This window comes from Littorina saxatilis, linkage group LG12, assembly GCF_037325665.1.
Source record: "Littorina saxatilis isolate snail1 linkage group LG12, US_GU_Lsax_2.0, whole genome shotgun sequence".
In the NCBI taxonomy this organism is placed as follows: domain Eukaryota; kingdom Metazoa; phylum Mollusca; class Gastropoda; order Littorinimorpha; family Littorinidae; genus Littorina; species Littorina saxatilis.
The window spans coordinates 6,238,877-6,263,272 of NC_090256.1; the positions used below are offsets into that span (position 1 = coordinate 6,238,877).

Here is a 24,396-nt window from a genome sequence, read left to right on the forward strand (position 1 = left end):
AATGACAAAACTTTTTTTTTTTTTACCAAATCATGTTTGCTTTCAGGTCAAAAAGAAGATTCATATTCAATTTCAATATTATTTGCAGAATAATTTATCGCTTGTGAATTTTCTTTTCTTTCGGTTATTTAGAGGGTCAAAAATAAGGGAAACGTTTTTCTTGTTGTTTTCAAAGAGCAGCTGCAGAAAACTGTAGGGTATGAAACTTAGATGCTCCAAGTATAGTTTCAGAAAATAATCCTTGTTGATCAATTCCAATGTTACTATTTTGTATAAGACACAAGGCAAATTTTCGCGCCGCGGTGCCGATGACGTAAATAACTCTGGTGACAATACGTGAAGTCGCGTCATCAACCGGTTTATGAATGGTCCCTGTTTGAATGGCATTCTTTCTGTTGTGATGACGTGCGCACCTCGTCATTGATGTGACTGGGAAAATCGGTCGATTTTACTGTTAGGTACCCCCAAAATTGGTCGGAATTTGATACACTTACACTATCGACCATACAAATTGCTTACGGAATACGCTGATCGTGCCAAACAAGACTTATATGCCAATCTTTACGATTTGTAGCCATGAGAACGAAACAATAATCTCAATCGGTCGGACTTAGATACACCTACCCTAACTGTCGTTCTCCGTTTATCTGCAACAACTGAGTATGTTCACGTTGCCACTATTATGTCAGGCGTTGGCTGTCAATACATTAACCAAAATGGATGTTTTAGAAAAAAATATTGATTTACTATATAATAAATAAGATGAAGAGTTTCATGTCTCCGGTCCCGAGATTAGTTAAAAAGTGCACCTGAGTCTGGCTTCAGGAGTACGCTCAGTTGTCACAAAGTAACTAACATAATTGTCTCTCTGTAACAACTGTGCACTGGTCTGCACGTTTCAAAATGCCTCCAAGAACCCAAAGCTTCACTGATATTTAGGTCTGTTTCCTTACAACCATGCAAAAGCACAACTGAACAAGAGGCGAAGCCATCAAGGCTCACGTAAGAAATAGACAAACAGTAACACACACACACACACACACACACACACGCACGCACGCACGCACGCATGCACGCACTGTGCAAGAAAGCGAGACACTAGATCTAGATCTGTCTGTCTGCATGTAGTCTACTTACAGGGACACGACTGCCAACTAGTCTCGGCCCGCTCAAAATAATAATGACCGAGACTTTCAGTACTTCCTTCGCGTGACGTCTAACCCTCTTACATCATAATGTGACGTCAATGTAATGTGACGTCTTCAAATGTTAGAGTTTCTACCACAGACATACACACGCACGCACGCACGCACATACGCACGCACGCACGCACAGACAGACAAAGTTACGATCGCATTGGCTACACTTACGTGAGCCAAAAACCAGAAAAGTTGCATGTCACGATGTGCAAGTGGACAATGGAGCAAGCTAAAAAATCACGGGAAAATACAGCACAGTCGTGACAAAAAAAACGAGTGACACGGTCATTTTGACACAACTGTTACACATTCGCCTTGTATTCTAACATTAGGTTGGTAGCGCTAATTTTCATATCCAAGTTTTACTACGTATTCTTCAACTGTTTTATTATGTCATTATTGCCTGAAATTATAGAATTAAGCATGATCTTGTTTTTGAAACATGACTGACGCGGGTAACTCGCCGAGCAAAGACAAATTCCCTCATGGCAGATTTTGCATAAAGTTATATCTAAACACCATCAAAAACAGTACAGTCGAACTCGCTTAAGACGAATCACTTGGGATCGGGAAATAAGTTCGTCTTAACCGAAATTCGCATTAAGAGAATTGATTGATTTTTTTACTGTCACAATTTTAGAAGTAAAATTTAAAAAGTCGTGAAAAAGCATGTACATGTACATTCTGATCAATCTCCGATTTCATGGTGTCCACCAGTTCTGGTGCATGTACTACCCTGGCCAAGTTTCCTCTCAAGACATCAAAGAGACCGCCCCATAGGTTAAACTCCCCATAGGTTAAACTCGGTCACTGACCCGGGTGCAGGAAGTGTTTCCTCTCTCATATGAAAGGGGAACCACCTCTCATAGCTAAAACTGGGTCAATGACCCCTGGGAAGAAGGTCAGTGTCTATAAAGAAGGCCACCCAGCCATCACAATGGACCTGCCTTTGATCTCGCCTCACACGCAGATCCTTGTAGCCTTGTGACTTTTAGAGACAAAGCGGCTCTGGGGCGATGAAAACGTGTTTGTTAAAAGAGGGGTTCGTTATGCAAATGATATGATATGTCATCTCGGGACGAGTTTAAAGATTTCGTCATAAGCGTGAGTAAATTACAGACATTATGCATGCTTGGGAATCCAAAAAGTGCTCGTTATAAGCATAAATTCGTTACAAAGAATTCGTTTCAAGCATTTTTTTTAAACATGAAGAAAGAGGTATTCAGTTGGGAACTTAAAACTAATACGTTATAAGTCAAAATTCGTAACTAGCGTGTTCGTTTTAGGTGGGTTCGACTGTACTTCAGCTATTATTTTTATCTTAGGAGACTCTTCATTCCTTTTGCAAACACAAGTAACAATAAAAATGTATATGCCAATTGAAAGAGGTGCAAAGTTTTATCTTGTACACTCAAGTGCTCGAAAGAGACAGTCGCTTCATTCACAAGCACAACAGTAACGAAAACTTGACCGTTGGAACAACACGCGCCGTTTTAAAAATCACACATTTAAAGTTCCACCAGTCGTGCGTATAAATACACAGAAAATATAGATGGAAATTGCCTTTCTGAAAACAATTATGTAGAGGTTACATGCCGGGTCTCAGTGATTATTAAAAATAATGGTCGAAGTTAGCGGATCATGAAAAATGCGAGCTTCTGCGAGCTTTTCATGACCGCGAACTGAGACCATTATTTTTTATAATCACTGAGACGAGGTGTGTAACCTCTTTATGCCTCCTTTCTTCAGTTATTCAAAGAAAAGAGGAGTTTTTTTTGCGAAAGTTTGATCGAATTGTATTCACTCAACCAGTCAACCTGCGCAAGCGATCGATCAATGCTTGGTTGTGTAGTTCCGTGCAAATCATTCCATTCTGTTAACACTTCTTGTCAGTTTTCATATTTTGGACTAAAATCAAGTACACATATATGCTGTTATTCTGCTGTGGCGGTTAAGGCAGATATTGTGTGTTCTGTTTATGTTTTAGTATCGCTTAGGATAATGTTCTTTTGTCAAATGGGACTAGCAGACGAACTTTTGCACCCGTGTTTCAACGTTAATTACTGTATGAAGTTCAGTTTTCTGGGGAAAATAGTGTATGAAACCGCTTTATGTTGTTTAAATTGATGGTGTGCATTTGGTTGCGTGTGATCTGTTTATAAAATGGAATATTGTTGAAAACTGACCGTCGGGTTGCAGTCTGTTGTCGAAGAAACTGAGTGAAAAGAAGGGGAACTACTCTTGTCGCTAGACAAAGTATGAGTTACTTGCCTTGGGAATTTGCTTGTGTTGAACGTTTGTGCACGGCAGATCTAGATTCAGAAAACAACCGAACTCATGGATTTTATATGGAGATTCATGTGTTCAAGCCTGTATAGTTGTTAATTTAAATGGAATGGCAGTAATCTTTGAACAGCAGTAGCTCAGATTGTATTGGTTTTGAAACCACCATACTGTGTTAGTAGTCATAGAATAGAAACGGTGTCAGTGGCTTTGAAACCCCACTGCTGCAGTGAAGACTTTGAAGCCTTGATAACTTCATGATTCATTGTCAGAGAATAGATAATACTGACTTTGAAACCGCAACACTGCAGCAGTAATTGTACCTGCGATGTAGGGCCCCTCCAATGAAAGGACACACCTCACGGGATAGGACATCTTCTGTTGTCCATTTGTCTATAAGGCCACAAAAAAAAAATAGTCTGTTTACGGTAACCCGACCGACCCTATTTTTTTCGCGCGACCCTAGACTTTTTTTTGGCATTTGGGGAAAAAAAAAAAAAATATATAGTTTTTTGGAGGGGGGGAAAAAAAAAAAAAATCCCGACCTACCGACCCTATTTTTTGGGCCTATGTTAACGTAAACAGACTCCGGGAACGTAGAAGAAGAAGAAGAACGTAAACAGACCTATTTTTTTTGTGGCCTAACCTCTACTAACATACAGCTGTCGTGACATGCCACCTGCAATGTAGGGACACTTGTGGCTCATCCCTAAAGTGTCCTTTCATGACAGGTACCACTGTGGTGATGGCAGTAATCATAACGGTGGTGGTGATGATGGTTTCAGACTGGCTGCAGTCCAGCTGGAGAGTGTGCTGGATCACCACAAGAACATCAACCTGCCCAAGGTCATGAGGGCCGTTCTGACTGTCTGTGAGGTTAGTGTTTAATTTTCATATTCCTCGTGGTCTTCTTTGTGTGTGCCATTTGAATGGTGCACACCCTGAGCAAAGAGGCTGTACTAACTGTGCATCTATGTTGCAGGCCAAAGGTTTAATTCACAGAAAATAAACAGTAAGTATATTTGCCTGTATCATTGTCTTCTTGTCTTGCAGATGAATAAGAAGAATAAGAATAAGAATACTTTATTATCTCATAGAGAAATTCAGGCGTGGTTACGTGTGAGCTCGTTTGCTCATTTGGGTTCCCCACACTATACTCTGAGAGCATTGTCATGCAATATTGCACTTACAAAATACACTCTAGCTTGTCTCTGTTGCTCTCATATGTACAGCGGAAGCCCGGGCCTTTTAAGATGAACAATCTGAGGTCTTGAAAGAGGAGACGGAGTAAAAGCAAATAGAACAAAGATTTATAGACATTAAAACCACAAAATCTCATCAATCAGAGTCTTGTTATAGGGAGGTCTCTTCTTCTTCTTCTTCAGCGTTCCAGAATTTTCTGGTTACGTGTGAGCTCGTTTGCTCATTTGGGTTCCCCACACTATACTCTGAGAGCATAGTCAGCTCACTCCGCTTTCGTTGAGTAGGCATGCTGGGTATTTTCGTGTTTCCATAATCCACCGAACTCCGACATGGATTACAGGATCTTTTCCGTGCGCACATGGTCTTGTGCTTGCGTGTACACACGAAGGGGGTTAAGTCACTAGCAGGTCTGCACATAAGTTGACCTGGGAGATCGGAAAAATCTCCATCTTAACACACCAGGCGGCAGCGACCGGGATTCGAACTCACGACCTCCCGATTAGGAGTCCGACGTCTTACCACCACGCCACTGCGCCCGTCAGGGAGGTCTCAAATCGGGGGTCTGCAAAGGGGTCATTTATGCTGTATCTCTTAAATGTCCGCCTCCTCTAATCCTGCCACTGTTTTTTAATCTGCAGAAAATGGATGATACAGCCGAACGACTAGTGAGACTCGGTCATCGTCGTGAGGCAGTGCCTCTAGTGATGAAACATGGTGCGAATCTCAGGGACTTGGCTAAGGCTGCTACTGAACCTAACATTCAGCATGCGTACTACCTTGAGGTGTGAATCAATTGTTTATTATTGAAGGATGAGGGGAAAGGGTTGAGGGTGAGGAGAGAGTGATGTATCTCAAGACACGCACACAGGCACACACACACACACACACACACACACACACACTCACACACACACACACACACACACACACACACACACACACACACACACACACACACACACTCACACACACACACGTACACACTCACACACACACACACACTCACACACACACACACACACACACACACACACACACACACACACACACACACACACACACACACACACACACACACACACACACACACACACACACAGAGCTTAATTCAGGGGTGAATCATTGGATTTATTACAGAAAGAATGTACATAGAGTAACCTTTCGAATCTAACGTTTTATTTTTAGGCCCTGAGTGTGCTGGGAGAGGCAGAGTCTCTGGCAGAACAAGTGTTCTTTGACATCCAGACGCTCACCACACTGCATGAGGTATTTGCTCCGTTATATAATGTCCTTGGAATGTTTAAGACTCAAGAAGAGACAAAAAAAGTTTAAAATGTAAGGAATATTTCACATACAGTGGAACCCCTCTCTAGCGACCTTCAAAATGTTGAAAAAAATCGGTCCTTATGGAGGGGGGTCCTTACAGAGGGAGGGGGCGGGGTCAGGGGACCACAAAGAAAGTCACCTCAGATTTAAAAAAAAAAAAGAAAACAGAAGTTTGAGTTGCTGACGACCGTTTCCTCAAGCAAACTGCTTCGATTTCATGTTTGACATTGTCGATGGTGTCCACCAGTTCTGGTGCATGTACTACCCTCAGATCTCAGTACCCTGGCCAAGTTTCCTCTCAAGACATCAAAGAGACCACGCCATAGGTTAAACTCCCCATAGGTTAAACTCCCCATAGGTTAAACTCCCCATAGGTTAAACTCGGTCACTGACCCGGGTGCAGGAAGTGTTTTCTCTCTCAGATATAAAAGGGGAACCACCTCTCATAGCTAAAACTGGGTCAATGACCCCTGGGAAGAAGGTCAGTGTCTATAAACAAGGCCACCCAGCTATCACAATGGACCTGCCTTTGATCTCGATGATTGGTTTGTGATGTTTACTCAGCCCACCCAACCATCACACCTCTCAGCGGTTTAGTGCCTTTGCTTACGCGAGACGGTTATAACTGGTTATAACCGGTTTGTCAGTGATGTGTTACTCATGAGTTATGAGTTATGACTGAGAGTCTTGGCTTTGTCTGACAAAGCCGTTGCACAAGCTGTTAGGTCAGTCCTTAGATGTTAGAGCGGGGTGGTCGCTACACTGGTGACAACTATATAAGGAAACACATCGGTTAAAAAAAAAAGGGTCGTTGTGGCGGGGTAGTCCTTAGAGAGGGGGGTCTTAGAGAGGGGTTCCACTGTACATTAACCTTTTCTTGCTTTTCATGATTTTCAGCAGTAGTGAAGAATTTGCCAGAGAGCATATGAAGAGCTGGGTAGTTTAGCATAAGAATATTTCTCTGTCAGTTTGATACAAAGGGCAGCACAAAGTTTAGTTCAGTTTAGTTTAAAAAGAACTCATGTGCAGTAACCATTTCTTTGCTTATCAGCAGTAATTAATTCTTCTTTCAGTGGTGGTTTTTGTTTTCTTTTTACATTTAGTCAAGTTTTGACTAAATGTTTTAACATAGAGGGGGAATCGAGACGAGGGTCGTGGTGTTTGTGTGTCTGTGTGTGTGCGTGTGTGTGTGTGCGTGTGTGTGTGTGTGTGTGTGTGTGTGTGTGTGTGTGTGTGAGTGTGTGTGTGTGTGTGTGTAGAGCGATTCAGAGTAAACTACTGGACCGATCTTTATGAAATTTTACATGAGAGTTCCTGGGAATGATATCCCCAGACGTTTTATTTTCCTTTTTTTGGATAAATGTCTGATGACATCTGCATATCCGGCTTTTTGTAAAAGTTGAGGCGGCACTGTCACACCCTCATTTTTCAATAAAATTGATTGAAATTTTGGCCAAGCAATCTTTGACGAAGGCCGGACTTTGGTATTGCATTTCAGCTTGGAGGCTTAAAAATTAATTAATGACTTTGGTCATTAAAAAACTGAAAATTGTAATTAAAATTATTTTTTTATAAAATGATCCAAAATTACGTTTATCTTATTCTTCATCATTTTCTGATTCCAAAAACATATAATTATGTTATATTCGGATTAAAAACAAGCTCTGAAAGTTAAAAATATGAAAATTATGATTAAAATAAAATTTCCGAAATCGATTTAAAAACAATTTCATCTTATTCCTTGTCGGTTCCTGATTCCAAAAACATATAGATATGATATGTTTGGATTAAAAACACGCTCAGAAAGTTAAAACGAAGAGAGGTACAGAGCTATGCAGCACAGCGCAACCACTACCGCGCTAAACAGGCTCGTCAATTTCACTGCGGACTACGGTCATTGTGAAAAAATGCAATGCGTTCAGTGCCATTCTGTGAGTTCCACAGCTTGACTAAATGTAGTAATTTCGCCTTACGCGACTTGTTTTGTTTTGATTGTGTTTCAATTTCATGATTTCATGCCTGGGTGCATCAAAATGCCACCGCTGTGTAGATCAACTCTAACCCTTTCTTTCCTCACAGACACGCAACATGAACCTGGCAGTGCAGCGAGAGCTGTGTGAGGTGCAGCTTCGTCGCGGGGACCTGCTGGTGGAAGTGTCGGCGCTGCATGTGAAGGAGGTGCGGTCGCTGCAGCTGATCGAGCAACGCAAGGGCTCTGTCCAGCGCCTGGTGGAGGACTTCATCCGTCTGGCACCCACCTACGCCTCCACCCAACGCGCCTGGCTCACCAACAGAGCGTGAGTTTTTTGTTCCGCCGAAAAAGCAGAAGTTTCCGCCGAAAAAAAAATGGGGGAGGCAAAAATGGTTCTATAAACTGAATTAAATGGCAAACTTGGAGCTAAGATGACACCAAATTGCACCATTTGGGTTTTTTTGGAGAGAAGAAAATTCCGGGGGGGCATGCCCCCGGACCCCCCTAGTAAGGCTAGGTGCTTTGCGCCGTCGACTTTGTTATTACTTACAAATTTTCAGCCTTTTTTAAAATGTTTAATCCTCATCCCTGATGAGTGTTGATAGATGAAAAGAATGATAGGGGAGGTAGTGTTTGGGGGGGGGGGGGGGGGGGGGGGGGGGGGGGGGGGGGGGGGGGGGGGGGGGGGGGGGGGAACATCCATTACACCCACACCTTCTTCCCCAACCCCCCCCCCCCCCCCCCCCCTCCCAGCAGGCCTGGCGTAGCAATAGGGCGAGCTATGCCGAGCCATACGTTTGAAGGACAAAGAAACAAACATTGAATGAACAAATGTCATCCTTATGATTAACATCTGGTAAAAACTGACACATTTTCTACTGTATAGTCTTCAAAAATAAATGTTAACAAAAACGAATTTTTATATTTTCTGTTACAGAACTGTGTTTGAGGAGGCCATCACTGTACTGCTTAGCGCCCATAACCTGGCCGGCAATATGACGGAACTCAGGAGCAGGGTGAGTGTAATAAGGCCACACACAAAAAATAGTCTGTTTACGGTAACATAGGCACAAAACATAGGGTCGGTAGGTCGGGATTTTTTAAAAAAAATTTAATTTTTTGTTATTTTTTATAAACCATATTTTTCAGTTATTTTGCCAAAAAACAAAAGACCTTTAAAAAAAAAAAAAAAAATAATTAAATTTTTTTTTTTTCCCCAAATGCCAACAAAAAGTCTAGGGTCGCGCGAAAAAATAGGGTCGGTCGGGATACCGTAAACAGACTATTTTTTTTGTTTTGCCTAACAGTCTTCTTGCCACAGCAAGAATGTTACCAGAACTACAACACCATTTTATATCCTATTCATGGACCCATGCCTGAGATGTGCTCTAAGGCTTGTTTTATGTGCTTTGGGGATGTGAGCAGTGCCTTTGATTCGTTATAATGAGATCATTCACAATGACTATAATCAAACCATGACATCTCTTCTTGGTCCTCTCTTCCAAAGTTAAATCTCTGTCAAAAGCAAGATTCAAGAAAACGTCACAATGCCTATTATTATCGTCGTCCTGGAATTTTGGCGTAACTCAATGTTTGGTGATTTTGATGTCTTTGTGCTTTAGACTAAAGTAAATCATTCTCCATGAGAAATATTCTCTAAAAATATGATGAACAATACATGATTTAACACTATTTTATATTCCTTTACATACCAGGTACAAATATAAATACTATTACATAATGAAAATAATCATTTTTTGCCTTCTGCTAAAAAGCTGTCTTAAATGAGTTATGCCAAAATTCCATGGGGGGAGGGGGGGTGAGAAGAATGTCTTTTTTTTTTACCTAATCCAAACAAGTTGAATTTTAGTCTCAGAATGCACCAGATTGTCCAGATTTTAATGTACCATTTCAACAATTTTCGGGGGAGCATGCCCTCGAAACCCCCCTAGAAAAAGGGATTTCCTCGTTTTTCATCACAAGAGAGTCCCACCCCTGGACACGAAGCCTGTGCTGCGACTTCTGTCTTGTGTGTGGCGCACGTTAAATGTCAAAGCAGCACCGCCCTGATATCACCCTTCGTGGTGGACTGGGCGTTAAGCAAACAAACAAACAAACAAACTTCTTATATATGTCTCCTGAGGAAAGGACAAAGAGTTTTGAAAATGAAATGTGTATTGGTGACTTAGTCAAATCGCCAGGGTTAAATCACTTAAAAGATGCTATAAATAGGTGTGAAAATGGAAAACAGTTTTGGAAATTAAGTGTGTATTGGTGACTTAGTCAAATCAACAGTGATAAATTACTTGAAAGATGCTATGTAGGTGTGGAAATGTATGGTGTTGTCTGTTTGCTGTACCTGCAGGCCCTGACATCAATGGGCGCGTGTCTGCGTATCCTGGCAGAGCACAAAGGACCTGACCCTCCTTCGCAGTGGCTGGTGCATCAAATGGTAAGACTCATCTCGTTTTTCTTTTCTACATACAATGGATAATGTGTTTGCTTAGTGATTAAGGGGGTTATATGTCTGGTGTATGTGCGTTTGCCTGTTTGCATGTCTTCTTCTTCTTCTGCGTTCGTGGGCTGAAATTCCCACGTACACTCGTGTTTTTTGCACGAGTGGAATTTTACGTGTATGACCGTTTTTTACCCCGCCATTTAGGCAGCCATACGCCGTTTTCGGAGGAAGCATGCTGGGTATTTTCGTGTTTCTATAACCCACCGAACTCTGACATGGATTACAGGATCTTTTTCGTGCGCACTTGGTCTTGTGCTTGCGTGTACACACGGGGGTGTTCGGACACCGAGGAGAGTCTGCACACAAAGTTGACTCTGAGAAATAAATCTCTCGCCGAACGTGGGGACGAACTCACGCTGACAGCGGCCAACTGGATACAAATCCAGCGCGCTACCGACTGAGCTACATCCCCGCCCTGTTTGCATGTCTGACTTGCATGTTTTTGTCTGCGCGTATTTGCATGTGCGTGCCAGACTGGAGAACTCTTGATTTTAGATTTTCCTAAAAAAGCGACAATTCCTGAGGGGACAAAATGTGCGCTAGAGAATTTACAGAAATTATGAACAGAAAGTCTGAGAAAGCATGGTCTTAAAAGGGAGGGAGTCTTAGATTGGGAGGGGGGGGGGGTCTTAAAAGGGGGGTTCCATTGTAATGAAACGTCTAACTCTCTGTGGAATTGTGTACATTACAGGAGATGCTGAGGATGCAGGCAGAGGCAGAAGAAGCGGAGGCGGAGGAGGCAGAGAAGAGGGACAGGGAGAAGGAGGGAGGGGCAGAGGAGGGGGAGGAGGGAGCAGGAGGAGAGGCAGAGGCTAAGGAGGAGGAGGAGGGGCCGAAGGAGATGACAGAGGAGGAGCAGAGACTGTTCCTGAAAAACGCCGCCATCATCGACAGCAAGGCTGTGAGTTGTTGGTCGCAGTGGTGATTCTGACTTTGTTCCCTGTGGTTTTTGTTTGTTTGTTTGTTAGCTTAAAGCCCAGTCCACCACGAAGGGTTATATCAGGGCGGTTCCCTGTGGTTGGTTTCCATCTCAAAAGCAATGATTAGATTTATTTATGTCTCACTTTAGCAATGGTTGAAATTGTCTTTAATTTCAAAAGCAATATCTAGAATTGTTTGCGTCTCAAAAGCAAAGTGTAGGATTGACCGAAGTAACATACATAGATTTTTAGTTCATAATATGTCATTCAATTGACGTCAATGGTTTTGTACAGAATAAGCTAATAATTTCAGTGTTTTGCTGACTCTCTGTCTTTGCTACTTGCCATTGACACAGGTGGCTGACACAGGTAAGCATGTATCAATGTGCACTACCAGCATGTGTAAAATTAGTAGGAACAGCGAGAATTGATGACCTGTCATTTTTAATGGGTTTGGGAAATCTGACCGACTGCAGAATCTGTTTCAACCTAAACCCCAACTTCATTGAATTACAATGTGTTTTCGTTGATCTCAGGAGGCCCACGAGCAGTCCAAGCTGTACTTCACGTATGCCACGGAGTGTCTCACACAGGCCCTCAACCTGGCCCTGGCTAACAAACATGTGGTGAGTCAATGTATCATGTCTTAGTGATGGAAATTACAGTGCTGTGCCATAAAAGTGGTGGTGATGGTGCCTTTAAGCAAACTGAAGGGTTGTGATTGCGATAGGAGGGGAGGGGGTGAAGTGGGGGGGGGGGGGGGATATGATGTTAGCGTTGGTGTGTCACTCTGTCTGTGTCCTTGTCTGTGCTTGACTGTGTCAGAGAGAGTGTCTGTGCATGACTGTGTCAGAGAGAGTGTCTGTGCTTGTGTGCGTATGAGTTTGTGTGTGTGCATAATCTGATCAGCTGATGTATTTACACAAATGGTGTCTGCTTTTGTCTCTCTGGCTGTCTCTCCGTCTCAGTCTCTCTTGCTGCCATTGCCTTTTTGTATCCTCACGTAACACCAAGAGCAGTTTGATTTCACTGATTTCCATCATTCAACACATAAAACCCTTTGGTTGTGCACAGGCTGTGGCCAGTCTAGCAGCACTGGAGATGGTGAAATGTTGTGGCCAGTTTGACCCGTCCACTGCCACCCAGTTTTTGGCTCTCTATCAGGTGGGTGAACTTGTCTCTTTTCATTGCAGATTACATGATTTACCCAGGGTTTTTCAGCTGATTCTTTTTGATTACGAAGTGATCCGTATAGGCGTAAACTTTGGCAGATTTCCAGCATTTTCAAACCTCCAGAGAGCATTCTTGAGGCCCTCAGATTGCAAAATGTTGTATTGTTTTTTTTGGAAAGATTTTAGGTTTTTTACACTTTTCTTGATCTCATGCCTACTCAGCTTTTGGGAATATTTATTGGCATTGAGAGACTCAGTAGGCTTCCCAGCTTGTGCATTTTCTTGTATTAAATGGTTTATAAACGTGTTTTTTTATTGCCATAGTGTCCAAATTGCCATATGTAGATAAATCAGAATGTTCTTTCTGTCAGTACTTGCTGCATCATCATACACCGCATCCCATAAAAGTACAGATCTCGTACGACAGACATCCAAGCTTCTTTCCATCTGAAGAGTATTTGGAAAAGTGAGCTCATGCGCCCTGACACTTGGCAATTAAGTCAGATCCTGATTCAGCCAGACTTTATCGTGAACTAATGAAAACTTACAAATAATAAAGCTTTCAATTCAATATTTATTCCGACCAGAGTTGCCAGTCATCTCTGCACCTGCAAGACTTGCTGCTGAAGGCGCAGAAGGACCCGATGACCTCGCGACTCGCTGCGTTGCTGCACCAACGAGAGGGAATGCTGCGGGATAACCTCACCACCAACCTGTCCCACAGCACGCTTTTCAGCACTGTCACACACAGCTTGGAGAAAGACTGGCAGGTAAATAATGGCTTTGTTCACAGTTCTTCATTGTGCACTCTCGTATGCCTTGTGTGGATCTATCATCTTGGCCATCATGGTAGCTCTTATGCACACAGAGGCTCGTGCACACACATGTCTACAGGTAGGCAGTCAGGCAGGCACAAACACATGCATTCACACACGCACGCATGCACGCACGTACACATACACACACACAAGCATGCAGGCAAGCACACACACATACACATACCCTCTCTCGGTACCTGCATGTCTCTGCCTTTCTATACTTTGATATACTCATCTCATTGCCATCCAGTTATTTATGATAGATTGAAAAGGAGTATGCGACTCACTCCCCCCTTCCCCCCCCCCCCCCCCCCACACACACACACATCAAACATACCTGACCAGTTCACTCCCCCTAGCACTAATTCTATGCATCTTTGTAGGCATGGAAGCTTCTGGAACTGCTTCCAAATCATCTGGATTTACTCAAAGAGTTTCCATCCAACTTCAACTTTGTCATCCTTCAGCATTCTCCTAACAAGTAAGTTTGGGTGTCAGTCTTAGTGTGTTACTATTTGCTATGATTATTGTAGTGTGTGTGTGTGTGTGTGTGTGTGTGTGTGTGTGTGTGTGTGTGTGTGTGTGTGTGTGTGTGTGTGTGTGTGTGTGTGTGTGTGTGTGTGTGCACGCGCTCACAGAAGTGCCTGTATGTGTGCATATTGAATAATAAGTGCTCATTGCTGTAGCACCAGACTTTTTTTTCTCAAGTGTTCTCTGCCTATTTTTGCACACATGCATTTATGCAGGCTTTGCCTTCCTGTTGTACGTTTATGGCAGAAATCAGATTGATATTTTTCATGTGTTGTTGCAGAGATTTTCTGTATGGTGCGGTACTGGATAAACCTAAGGCTGGTCCCGGTGACAAAGGAAAGGGTAACCCAAAACTGGCTGCATCTTCTAGTGAGTACAAATATGTGTCATGCCCTTGTACATCTGATGAGTTCGAAAGCCACAGAAGCTGCAGGCACACTTTTGGTTGTGTGCTTCTTCTTCTTCTGCGTTCGTGGGCTGAAACTCCCATGTACACTCGTGTTTTTTGCACGAGTGGAATTTTACGTGTATGACCGTTTTTTACCCCGCCATTTAGGCAGCCATACGCCGTTTTCGGAGGAAGCATGCTGGGTATTTTCGTGTTTCTATAACCCACCGAACTCTGACATGGATTACAGGTTCTTTTTCGTGCGCACTTGGTCTTGTGCTTGCGTGTACACACGGGGGTGTTCGGACACCGAGGAGAGTCTGCACACAAAGTTGACTCTGAGAAATAAATCTCTCGCCGAACGTGGGGACGAACTCACGCTGACAGCGGCCAACTGGATACAAATCCAGCGCGCTACCGACTGAGCTACATCCCCGCCCGATTGTGTGCTTAAAGAGCCCAGTCTCTCAATAGCCAACTTGCACAATACCCCGCTTGAATAGCTCTTCAGTGCAAAAGATAAGGAAGGTTAACTTCCGTGCGGTCTTAATTTTTTGCTCTCAAGAGTTATCGTTCCTTCAATACGCTACAGTCACTGATCTAAACAATGGTTTCCGAACAGCAGAATTTTTGTGAGATTGCAAGTACCAAAGTTGCAATATTACATCAACGAAGAAAAAAAATAATTCTGGATACAAGAAACCGAAGCTGATAAAGTTTTTGAGCAGACAACGGAGTACCGGGATGGCATGTAATTTTGACGTCAAAGAGATTTCCACAGCCATCGCTTCACAAGCGCTGGTGTTCTCTGGCTTGTGAAAAACAATTTTTTTTAAAAATTTGATCGCCTTTCCTATGTGTGCAGACCATGCTTTGAACGAACTTTAGGATTATTCTTGCGGCTATTATTGCCGCAGCCCACTGCTGCACAGTGCAAATTCACCCTTTTCAAGGCAAAGTGTCTGCACTGAAACGCAATCTCTCACAGAGCTACCAAAACATGCCCGCATTTTACAGCAGATCTCGCAAGGCCACGCAAGATAATGCAGATTTTTCGCGTGACATCGCGGCGCTGGCCGATAGGGCATGTAGCCTATTCAAAACTTTTGGGATAACAGTTTGTTAAATCAGATGTTTAAGGAAACAGAGGTATAGAGAATATTGAGATCCTGATAATTCTTGCACAGTAAGTCCTGTCACTAGATACTGGAGAAAGGGGGAGGGGGTTGTTTGTCAGTCGCCAGAGCGCTTTGAAAATTAGTGGGACTACGTAGGAGCTAGTGTTCTGTATGTATATAGTTTCATCATCGATCTGTCTATTTGTCAGAAAAACAAATGCCTGAGGAAACTGTCAGTAAGTACTCGCCAATGGGTCATTTGCTTACATTTTCCTTTGTTTCTGATTTTGGGACTTAATGTTGTTTTCTTTTACGTTTGATTTTTATTTGACATAATGGAAGAACTTTGATTACAGTAAACATCGATTTTAACATGGCTGCACACTAAAATGAATGAGCACTTCATATTCTTTCAATAAAGATGTTTCTTTGTGTGGACACCTATCTTGAAAGACTGATTTGATCATACTTTTCTCTGCTCACTCACGGGATAACTTAATCTTCTAGTCTTCACACAGACCTTCAGTTGTGTGCACCTGTTTATACATGTATCGATCAGTCTGCAGCTGGCAATATGGAGACAGAAAGAGTTCAAACTGGTTGTATTTCATTGGAAATCAGGAATAACTCAGTAGGACGTTTATGACGATTTAATTGCTCTTGAAGTTTTTATTTCTTTTGTTTAATTGTGTTGTTGTTACTTTGGTGTAACAACAACATCATCCCTTCATTCGGCTAATTAGTTTATGGGTTACTTGTAAAACTTTTCTGTCCATGTACCAAGATTCTTTTAACCTTGGTCCTTTTCTTAATTTGCACACAGGCGAGAATGATTGTACCTGTACTAATTTTATCATTGTTGTAAATGTGATTTTGCATGAAGATTAAAGAAGTCATGAACTTTGAAAAAAAAATTCTGTGAGAAAAGGGCCTTCTTGTTGTTATAGCTTTTGGCAGCTTCAATAATCTCTGACAGAAGTCTGTTGGACTGGTGTAGCAATAGTCCCTGAATGTGGTTTTGAGCCATCTTTGCATGTGAAGAGCTGCATTCACCTCGATATAAAGGTACCGTACTTTTGGGACTATAAGGCGCTTCGTTATATAGGGCGCAACCCCCACTTTTGAGGTAAAATTGAGAAAAAACATCACATTAGGCGCTTCCGGTCTATAAGCCGCACATCAAAGGAAGAATACAGAGTGGAAATATGTGTGCTCTGTGTGTGCAGTGAGATCAAAGGCAGGTCCATTGTGATAGCTGGGTGGCCTTGTTTACAGACACTGACCTTCTTCACCGGGGTCAATGACCGAGTTTTATCTATGATCTATGAGAGGGTCGGTCTCCTTTCAAGTCTGAGAGGATTACACTGCCTGCACCAGTTTACAGACACTGACCTTCCTCCCCAGGATCAATGACTGAGTTTTATATATGGGGTGGTCTCTTTGATATCTGAGAGGAAACTTGGCCAGGGTAGTAAGTAGCAAAAACATGCATTATCACAAGTTGTTTGACTGGTACTCAGGCGGTCTCTTTGATGTCTGAGAGGAAACTTGGCCAGGGTAGTAAGTAGCAAAAACATGCATTATCACAAGTTGTTTGACTGGTACTCAGGCGGACTCTTTGATGTCTGAGAGGAAACTTGGCCAGGGTAGTAAGTAGCAAAAACATGCATTATCACAAGTTGTTTGACTGGTACTCAGGCGGTCTCTTTGATATCTGAGAGGAAACTTGGCCAGGGATTTCTATTTCAGCCATACGTAAGGCGCTTCCGTTCAAAAAGCTGCAGGGGTCAAGTGTGAGAAAAAAAAGTTGCTGACCTTACAGTCCGAAAAGTACGGTAAACTTTTTATGACTAAGACTGAAGCAGTGAAATAATGAATCAGAATTATAATTTATAGTCAAGTTCTGTTTCTTTATTTTCTTCACCCCCACCCCCACTAACTCCCATAACCCCCCATACCCACCCACCTTCACCAACACCCCCATCTTTCTTCTCTGTTTTGTTTTTACAATACGTATCAAAAATGTCCGGTTAATGAAAATCATTACCAAATAGCTTACCACTGATCCTCTCTTCAGTGGGGTCTTGATTTGGCCTAAATGGTCCGCTGGACCCATTAAGCAACAGTTAACTAACTAACTATCCTCTCTTCAGTCCCTATCTTCAATCCAACCAATCGTATTCACGTGCAGGCAGCCGAGCAAAGATCTTCGGCACAGAGACAAGCCCACAGGTGCTGCAGGAGATTGTGGACAAGTTCAATCAGCACAAGCAGAGCGTGCAGGCTCTGTTGATCAAGCAGGAGTACCAGCGTGTGCAGGCCGCCCAGAGACAGAACATGCTGGAAACCCTGAGCGTCCAGAAGCAACCACCTAAGGTGAGGGGTAAAAGTGTGTGTTGCGCACTGCAGTGATGTCTGCTGGTAGTGGAATCTGCTAGGAACATTTAAACAAAAAGAGGACACAACAGGAAACTGGGTTTGGTATGTTCTTCATCAATACTTTGGCAGCGATAAACTGCCTTCTTCAGGATGGTATGAGGAAAGCACAAAATGGCACGTGATTTCTGTCCTTAGAACAGTCTTTGAGTGCAGAGACACAACTGGAAGCATGGAATAATGAAAGTGGCGATTCACTTGCATCGCTTTGTCTAATGAAAGAAAGTATTGGAAAACAAGTAAATAAGCCACCTAATGAGAAACGGTGAAAGTGATGTATCTTGTGGGTAAACAGGGAGAGTGTTGATCTTTCTGTATGTCTGTGTTGATCATCATCTGTTTGTGTCAGTATTTACGGATGTGTGTGGAATATGATCAGTGTATCTGTACCCCTGTATTGTGATATATTGAATTATTCGAGCCAGAGCAGGTGGCCAATTTACAGCTCAGTTTAGATCTTCTATTTCACGTTTTTGTATGTGATCACTTTTACGCAGATCCACATGGAGGACACCTTAGATGAGGAGCAGAAGCTTGAAGAAGAGTTCCGAGAGCTGGTGGCGGCCATGGAGAACTATCTTAAACCCATCATGACTGCCATGGACACCAGCATCAGGTAAACCATCTTAAACCCATCATGACTGCCATGGACACCAGCATCAGGTAAACCATCTTAAACCCATCATGACTGCCATGGACACCAGCATCAGGTAAACCATCTTAAACCCATCACGACTGCCATGGACACCCGCATCAGGTAAACCATCTTAAACCCATCATGACTGCAATGGACACCAGCATCAGGTAAACCATCTTAAACCCATCACGACTGCCATGGACACCATCATCAGGTAAACCATCTTAAACCCATCACGACTGCCATGGACACCATCATCAGGTAAACCGTCTTAAACCCATCATGACTGCCATGGACACCATCATCAGGTAAACTATCTTAAACCCATCATGACTGCCATGGACACCAGCATCAGGTAAACCATCTTAAACCCATCACGACTGCCATGAACACCCGCATCAGGTAAACCATCTTAAACCCATCACGACTGCCATGGACACCCGCATCAGGTAAACCATCTTAAACCCATCATGACTGCCATGAACACCAGCATCAGGTAAACCATCTTAAACCCATCACGACTGCCATGGACACCAGCATCAGGTAAACCATCTTAAACCCATCACGACTGCCATGGACACCATCATCAGGTAAACCATCTTAAACCCATCACGACTGCCATGGACACCAGCATCAGGTAAACCATCTTAAACCCATCACGACTGCCATGGACACCAGCATCAGGTAAACCATCTTAAACCCATCACGACTGCCATGGACACCAGCATCAGGTAAACCATCTTAAACCCATCACGACTGCCATGGACACCAGCATCAGGTAAACCATCTTAAACCCATCACGACTGCTATGGACACCAGCATCAGGTAAACCACTAGCTCACACTGTCACCACATAATGTTGGAGCACTGGCACGTTTAGCTTACCAAACAAATGCACGTTTGAAAAGAGCAAAACCTGACGTATCACTCCCAGGTTGAGAGAGCTACTTGAGGCTGTGGAGAATCACCTTGAGCCTGTCACAGAAGCAAACCTGGCCAGGTACGTGTGTACTTCATCCACATCGATAAAACCGGAAGCATGCTTTGTTTATTGCTGTAAATATAAAGGATATTGAGCAACTTCCGTGGAAATATAGATCAATGATTGAAATAGGGCTGTGTGAGGCTATCCAATCACAGCCCCCGAATCCCCCCACGTGTTTATCAGAATAGCAATATTACAGTATAAATAGCTGTTTCCAGTGAACAGGAACATGATCGCAAAAGCTGCTGAGATGATATTTGATATGTACACAAAACTGTTTCCGGTCCCAAGGTCCAGCTACAGCCCTATAGGCAGCATGGGAAACCTGGCCAAGGACAAGGACAAGGACAAGGACAAAGACGGAGGCAACGAGTGCGTCATCCTCCTGGCCGACGCTGACCTCATGGAGCTCCCTCTGGAGGCCTTGTCGTGTCTGCAGGCTGCCGGCATCTCCGCTCTGTCTCGCGATTTCTCCCTGCAGTTCCTGTACCATCGCTGCCACCAGGGTGGGGGTGGAGGTGGGTGAAGTTAGCACGTTGAGATCCATTGGAGAGAATCGACTTTTGTCTTTGTTTGCTGAGTCGAGGTTTGTCAGCATGGTGGTAGAGGTATTAGTGTAAGATCGTGTCTATGCTTGCGTTGGTCAGATTCTTGGTGTGATACAGTGGAACCTCTCTTTTAAGACACCCCCCCCCCCCCCCCCAATTTAGGACTCCCTCCCTTTTAAGACCCGATTTTCTCAGAATTTTGGAGGTCTTAAAAGGGGGGTTCCACTGTAGCTGTGTCTATAGAGTTGACACATTCATGAGTCATTTCTATTTTGAATTTTGTTTTCACATACAGTAAATTTATAGAAGTTTACTGCAGAGCATATATGTGGTGAACTAAATGGTACAGATGGTTGCAAGCTGGAACAATTTACAAGGAGGTATATATATGTGAAACTGAAGACATGAAGACACACACCATTTCCTTGAAACTGTGTGCAAAAACGGCTTATTCTAACAACCCTGCACCCATGACCAAGCTTGCTGTCTAGCGTTCCCTTCATTGTTTTAACTTGTGTTTGCATTAACCCTTTTGTTTTCAGAAACATCCCCTGCTCCCCCAAAAGGTGAAAGTCAAGAATGGAAGCTTTAATTTACCCCAGCATAATGACATTTTAATTGAAATCCGTTTAGCTGTTTTCTCTCTATTGTAGTTGTGCAGATCAAAGGGGAGGGTTTTGTGGGCATGACTGGTAGTAAATGAACACTCCCCAGCTCACTGACATTTTGATTGAAATCTTTTTTTCAGTTTCCTTTATTCTATCATAGTTGTGTTGGGAAGACTAGAGAACAGGTATAGTGTTTACAGCAGTAGGTAATGAAGAATTGTCCTGCTTATTGAAATTATTGATTTAAATCTGTTTTGCCGTTTCCTTTGTATCATGGTTTTGCAGGGGGGAATAGGAGGAGGAGCTGGTAGTGGGGGAGGTGTTTTGGGGGTGGGGGTGTTGGGGTGGGTGAAAGTTTCAGCATTGCAGTGTCAAACTCAGATTTTGAATGCCTTGGTTACAAGCTGCATACTCCAACCTCTTCGGTTTTAGATGTGAAAGTGGCTTGCTTGAAAAATATCCATAGACTTTGTCTCCCCTGGAATGCTTATATATCCCAGCATTTTGTTCCACCTGTTTTTGCGAAGCATATGTGGCTTTGTTGGTGATGAAAAAAGTCAGTAGAGCTAGTTCCTATAGATCTGAACTTAGCAGATGCAATCTGAGTGATTTTCTTCAAGCAGACATTCTTGCTTCATGCACTTGGGTGTAAGAGAAAATGATGCTTTCTGCACAGAACTGTAGTGTCTTGGTCTAGCGCCTCTCTTGCTATCATTCTTGTTGTCCCCGTTGGAGCGATGGGGTGTTGAGAGGATGGGAGCTGCATCACTTTTTGAAAGACCATTGAACATATAACAATTATTAAGGAATACCTTTGACAATTTCAGGTTCAGAAGAAATGGGTAACCCTGATTTTCTCAATCCTGTATGCAATATTATGCAGTATGTCTGTATTACTTCTCTATAATATATTCTTGTTCTTGAAAAGGAAACCACTGAAATAGTTTGTAGAAAAACAAAAAAACATTCAGCATGCCACACGAGTTTGCCTGCATGAGGCATAATCACAACTAATTGTGTTGGGTTTTAGTTGGCTCTCTGTCTATCACTTTGTGTGGGTTGCCACAATGTATCATTAATAAGTACATGTTGCAATTTCATATAAGTGGTGTGATAACTCACATTGTCATTATGTGTGGTTGCACATGATATAACTTTCATGGGTGCAACAGTATACTTACTGAATAATTTGTGATTGGTTCCAAATTAATTTACTCATTTATAACAGTCTATCATACATATTATTCATATTGGTTTGGTTTTTAGTGTATCCTATGTTTGTTTCCAGTGCGTTTCTTGCCAGGTGTTGAAATTATGTGGGTTTAAAGTCTGTCCCTGCTGTTTCATAAATGCTATTGCTTACCCCTTTGAGGTGACCATTCTTCTCGTTTAAGCAATCACATGGGTAACACTAAAAAAAAAGTATTCAAAATAATTTCAGCAAAAAATGTCCACTCGATCTGCACAGAAAGCTAGTAAATGTTCTGTAGATTTGTGGTGAGTCTTCAAGTGGAAGACGGTGTAGACAGAGCTGGTGTATCTGATTGTGGACAGAGCTGGTGTATCTGATTGTAGACAGAGCTGGTGTATCTGATTGTGGACAGAGCTGGTGTATCTGATTGTAGACAGAGCTGGTGTATCTGATTGTGGACAGAGCTGGTGTATCTGATTGTAGACAGATCTGGTGTATCTGATTGTAGACAGAGCTGGTGTATCTGATTGTGGACAGAGCTGGTGTATCTGATTGTAGACAGAGCTGGTGTATCTGATTGTGGACAGAGCTGGTGTATCTGATTGTAGACAGAGCTGGTGTATCTGATTGTAGACAGAGCTGGTGTATCTGATTGTAGACAGAGCTGGTGTATCTGATTGTAGACAGAGCTGGTGTATCTGATTGTAGACAGAGCTGGTGTATCTGATTGTAGACAGAGCTGGTGTATCTGATTGTAGACAGAGCTGGTGTATCTGATTGTAGACAGAGCTGGTGTATCTGATTGTAGACAGAGCTGGTGTATCTGATTGTGGACAGAGCTGGTGTATCTGATTGTAGACAGAGCTGGTGTATCTGATTGTAGACAGAGCTGGTGTATCTGATTGTAGACAGAGCTGGTGTATCTGATTGTAGACAGAGCTGGTGTATCTGATTGTAGACAGAGCTGGTGTATCTGATTGTAGACAGATCTGGTGTATCTGATTGCTGACACGGGAAGGAATGTACCTTCAATCAAAACATATAGATGAAGACTATCAAAATCTCCTGGAGTGCTAAAGATTTGTGTTTTGTCTCTCAAGTAATTTTCACCTGGCTACTGTGGCTTTAGTTTAATGCTTATTGAAGGTGACTCTCTGATATGTGATGCACGTGAAATATAAGTTTGTTCAGCAGAAATTCTTGATGCAGTTCCATATAAGACAACTAGTTACATTGATATGAAATAAAGATAGCACGCTTTTGCATTTTTCTGCTCCGACTGTCCTTTTTCTGACACTGCTTTTGAACATGACGCTGCCATGCAGCTCTGGATTTTTCATTTGTATCAGTTGTCAGAGAGTCATCACACAAAACAGAACTTACTGCAATTATTGGATTAGCCTTGGCCTTAATTTTTATTAGCTGGTAGAGGGTGGGGGAGGGGGAGGTGTAGAGGAAGGGATAGTTTTAAAAGGTAGACAAAATTGTGTCATCAAAAGGGATTTTGCCCAGAAAGAGCAATCTTTAAACAATTGCATGAGCTAAACTTCAGCATATGTTTTTTGTTGTTAAATTTAGCCAAGAAAGTACAAAAATGTCAAGAATAATTGCAGTAAAGTTCTGTGAATGTTGTCTTATTAGTGTGTGAGTGTGTGCATCCTCACTAACAAGCACGATATCACGTCCTTTAACCCATGTATAGAGTCACAAAACACGGCTGAGGCACAAGGCAAGAAAGGGAAGGGCAAAAAGGATGAAAAGGGCAAAACGGAAGAGAAGCAGGAAGGCAAAAGTAAGCTTTTGGTTAATACTCACAGATGTTTTCTTTGTTTTTTTTATTTTCTCTTGTTTGTTTTTGTTTCTTTGTTTCTTTGTTTTGTTTTCTTATTGCAACTTTTAGATAATGAGTAAACAGGTAAAAAACAACAAGTAGTCTATCAGTAGCCAACAGTCTGCATAAACTTTTTTTCTCATTATTTTTTTTTGATCCATTGTTTCTTAGTTAAAATTGTTTTTCCTTCAAGCAAATTATAATAATAATAATAATATGGGAGATTTATAGAGCGCTTTACGTTCTCTAAGCGCTTTACAATGAAAAAAACCCACACATATACATTCAAAGCAAAGCAAAAAAGCATGTGCAGCAGCATTCAGCACACAAGTGAACAACGAAACACTACATCAATACAAGCTGCAAGCATACTAACACAGGTAAAACATTCAAACATTCAAACACCTGATCAAAAATTAATTAAAAAGATAGAAAAAGGGAAACAATGAGATTGAAAAGAGGTGTGTTAAAATCCAATCGCTTCAGACAATGTATACTATTTGTTCTGTATCAGTTTTGTGTAGTTTTCAGGGAGAAGGCACAAAGTAAAATGTATGCATGGTAGTAGTATTAGTGTGACAGCTCCATCATTCATGTTGCTTGATCTTTAAGCTTCTGTCCATTTAGAACTCAGAGAAGTATCTAGTGGTAACTCAGATTTTATAAATAAATAAAAAAAGATTTTGCTGATGATAGATTTAAATAACGTAC

At 42.3% G+C, this 24,396-nt stretch overlaps 1 protein-coding gene across 1 annotated transcript in view; it reads left to right on the forward strand.

Annotated features, from left to right (window-relative positions):
• LOC138981137 (cilia- and flagella-associated protein 46-like) overlaps positions 1-24,396 on the forward strand; it is a 130,067-nt gene that overhangs the window by 88,440 nt on the left and 17,231 nt on the right. The window contains exons 50-67 of the mRNA XM_070353974.1: positions 4,268-4,358; positions 5,324-5,467; positions 5,871-5,951; positions 8,091-8,308; positions 8,921-8,999; positions 10,349-10,435; positions 11,193-11,402; positions 11,958-12,047; positions 12,496-12,585; positions 13,181-13,363; positions 13,795-13,892; positions 14,223-14,311; positions 15,658-15,684; positions 17,640-17,824; positions 18,382-18,500; positions 19,798-20,024; positions 20,597-20,620; positions 23,557-23,646. Of these exons, the coding sequence (XP_070210075.1) occupies positions 4,268-4,358; positions 5,324-5,467; positions 5,871-5,951; positions 8,091-8,308; positions 8,921-8,999; positions 10,349-10,435; positions 11,193-11,402; positions 11,958-12,047; positions 12,496-12,585; positions 13,181-13,363; positions 13,795-13,892; positions 14,223-14,311; positions 15,658-15,684; positions 17,640-17,824; positions 18,382-18,500; positions 19,798-20,024; positions 20,597-20,620; positions 23,557-23,646 (2,132 nt within the window). The remainder of the gene's footprint in view (positions 1-4,267; positions 4,359-5,323; positions 5,468-5,870; positions 5,952-8,090; positions 8,309-8,920; positions 9,000-10,348; positions 10,436-11,192; positions 11,403-11,957; positions 12,048-12,495; positions 12,586-13,180; positions 13,364-13,794; positions 13,893-14,222; positions 14,312-15,657; positions 15,685-17,639; positions 17,825-18,381; positions 18,501-19,797; positions 20,025-20,596; positions 20,621-23,556; positions 23,647-24,396) is intronic.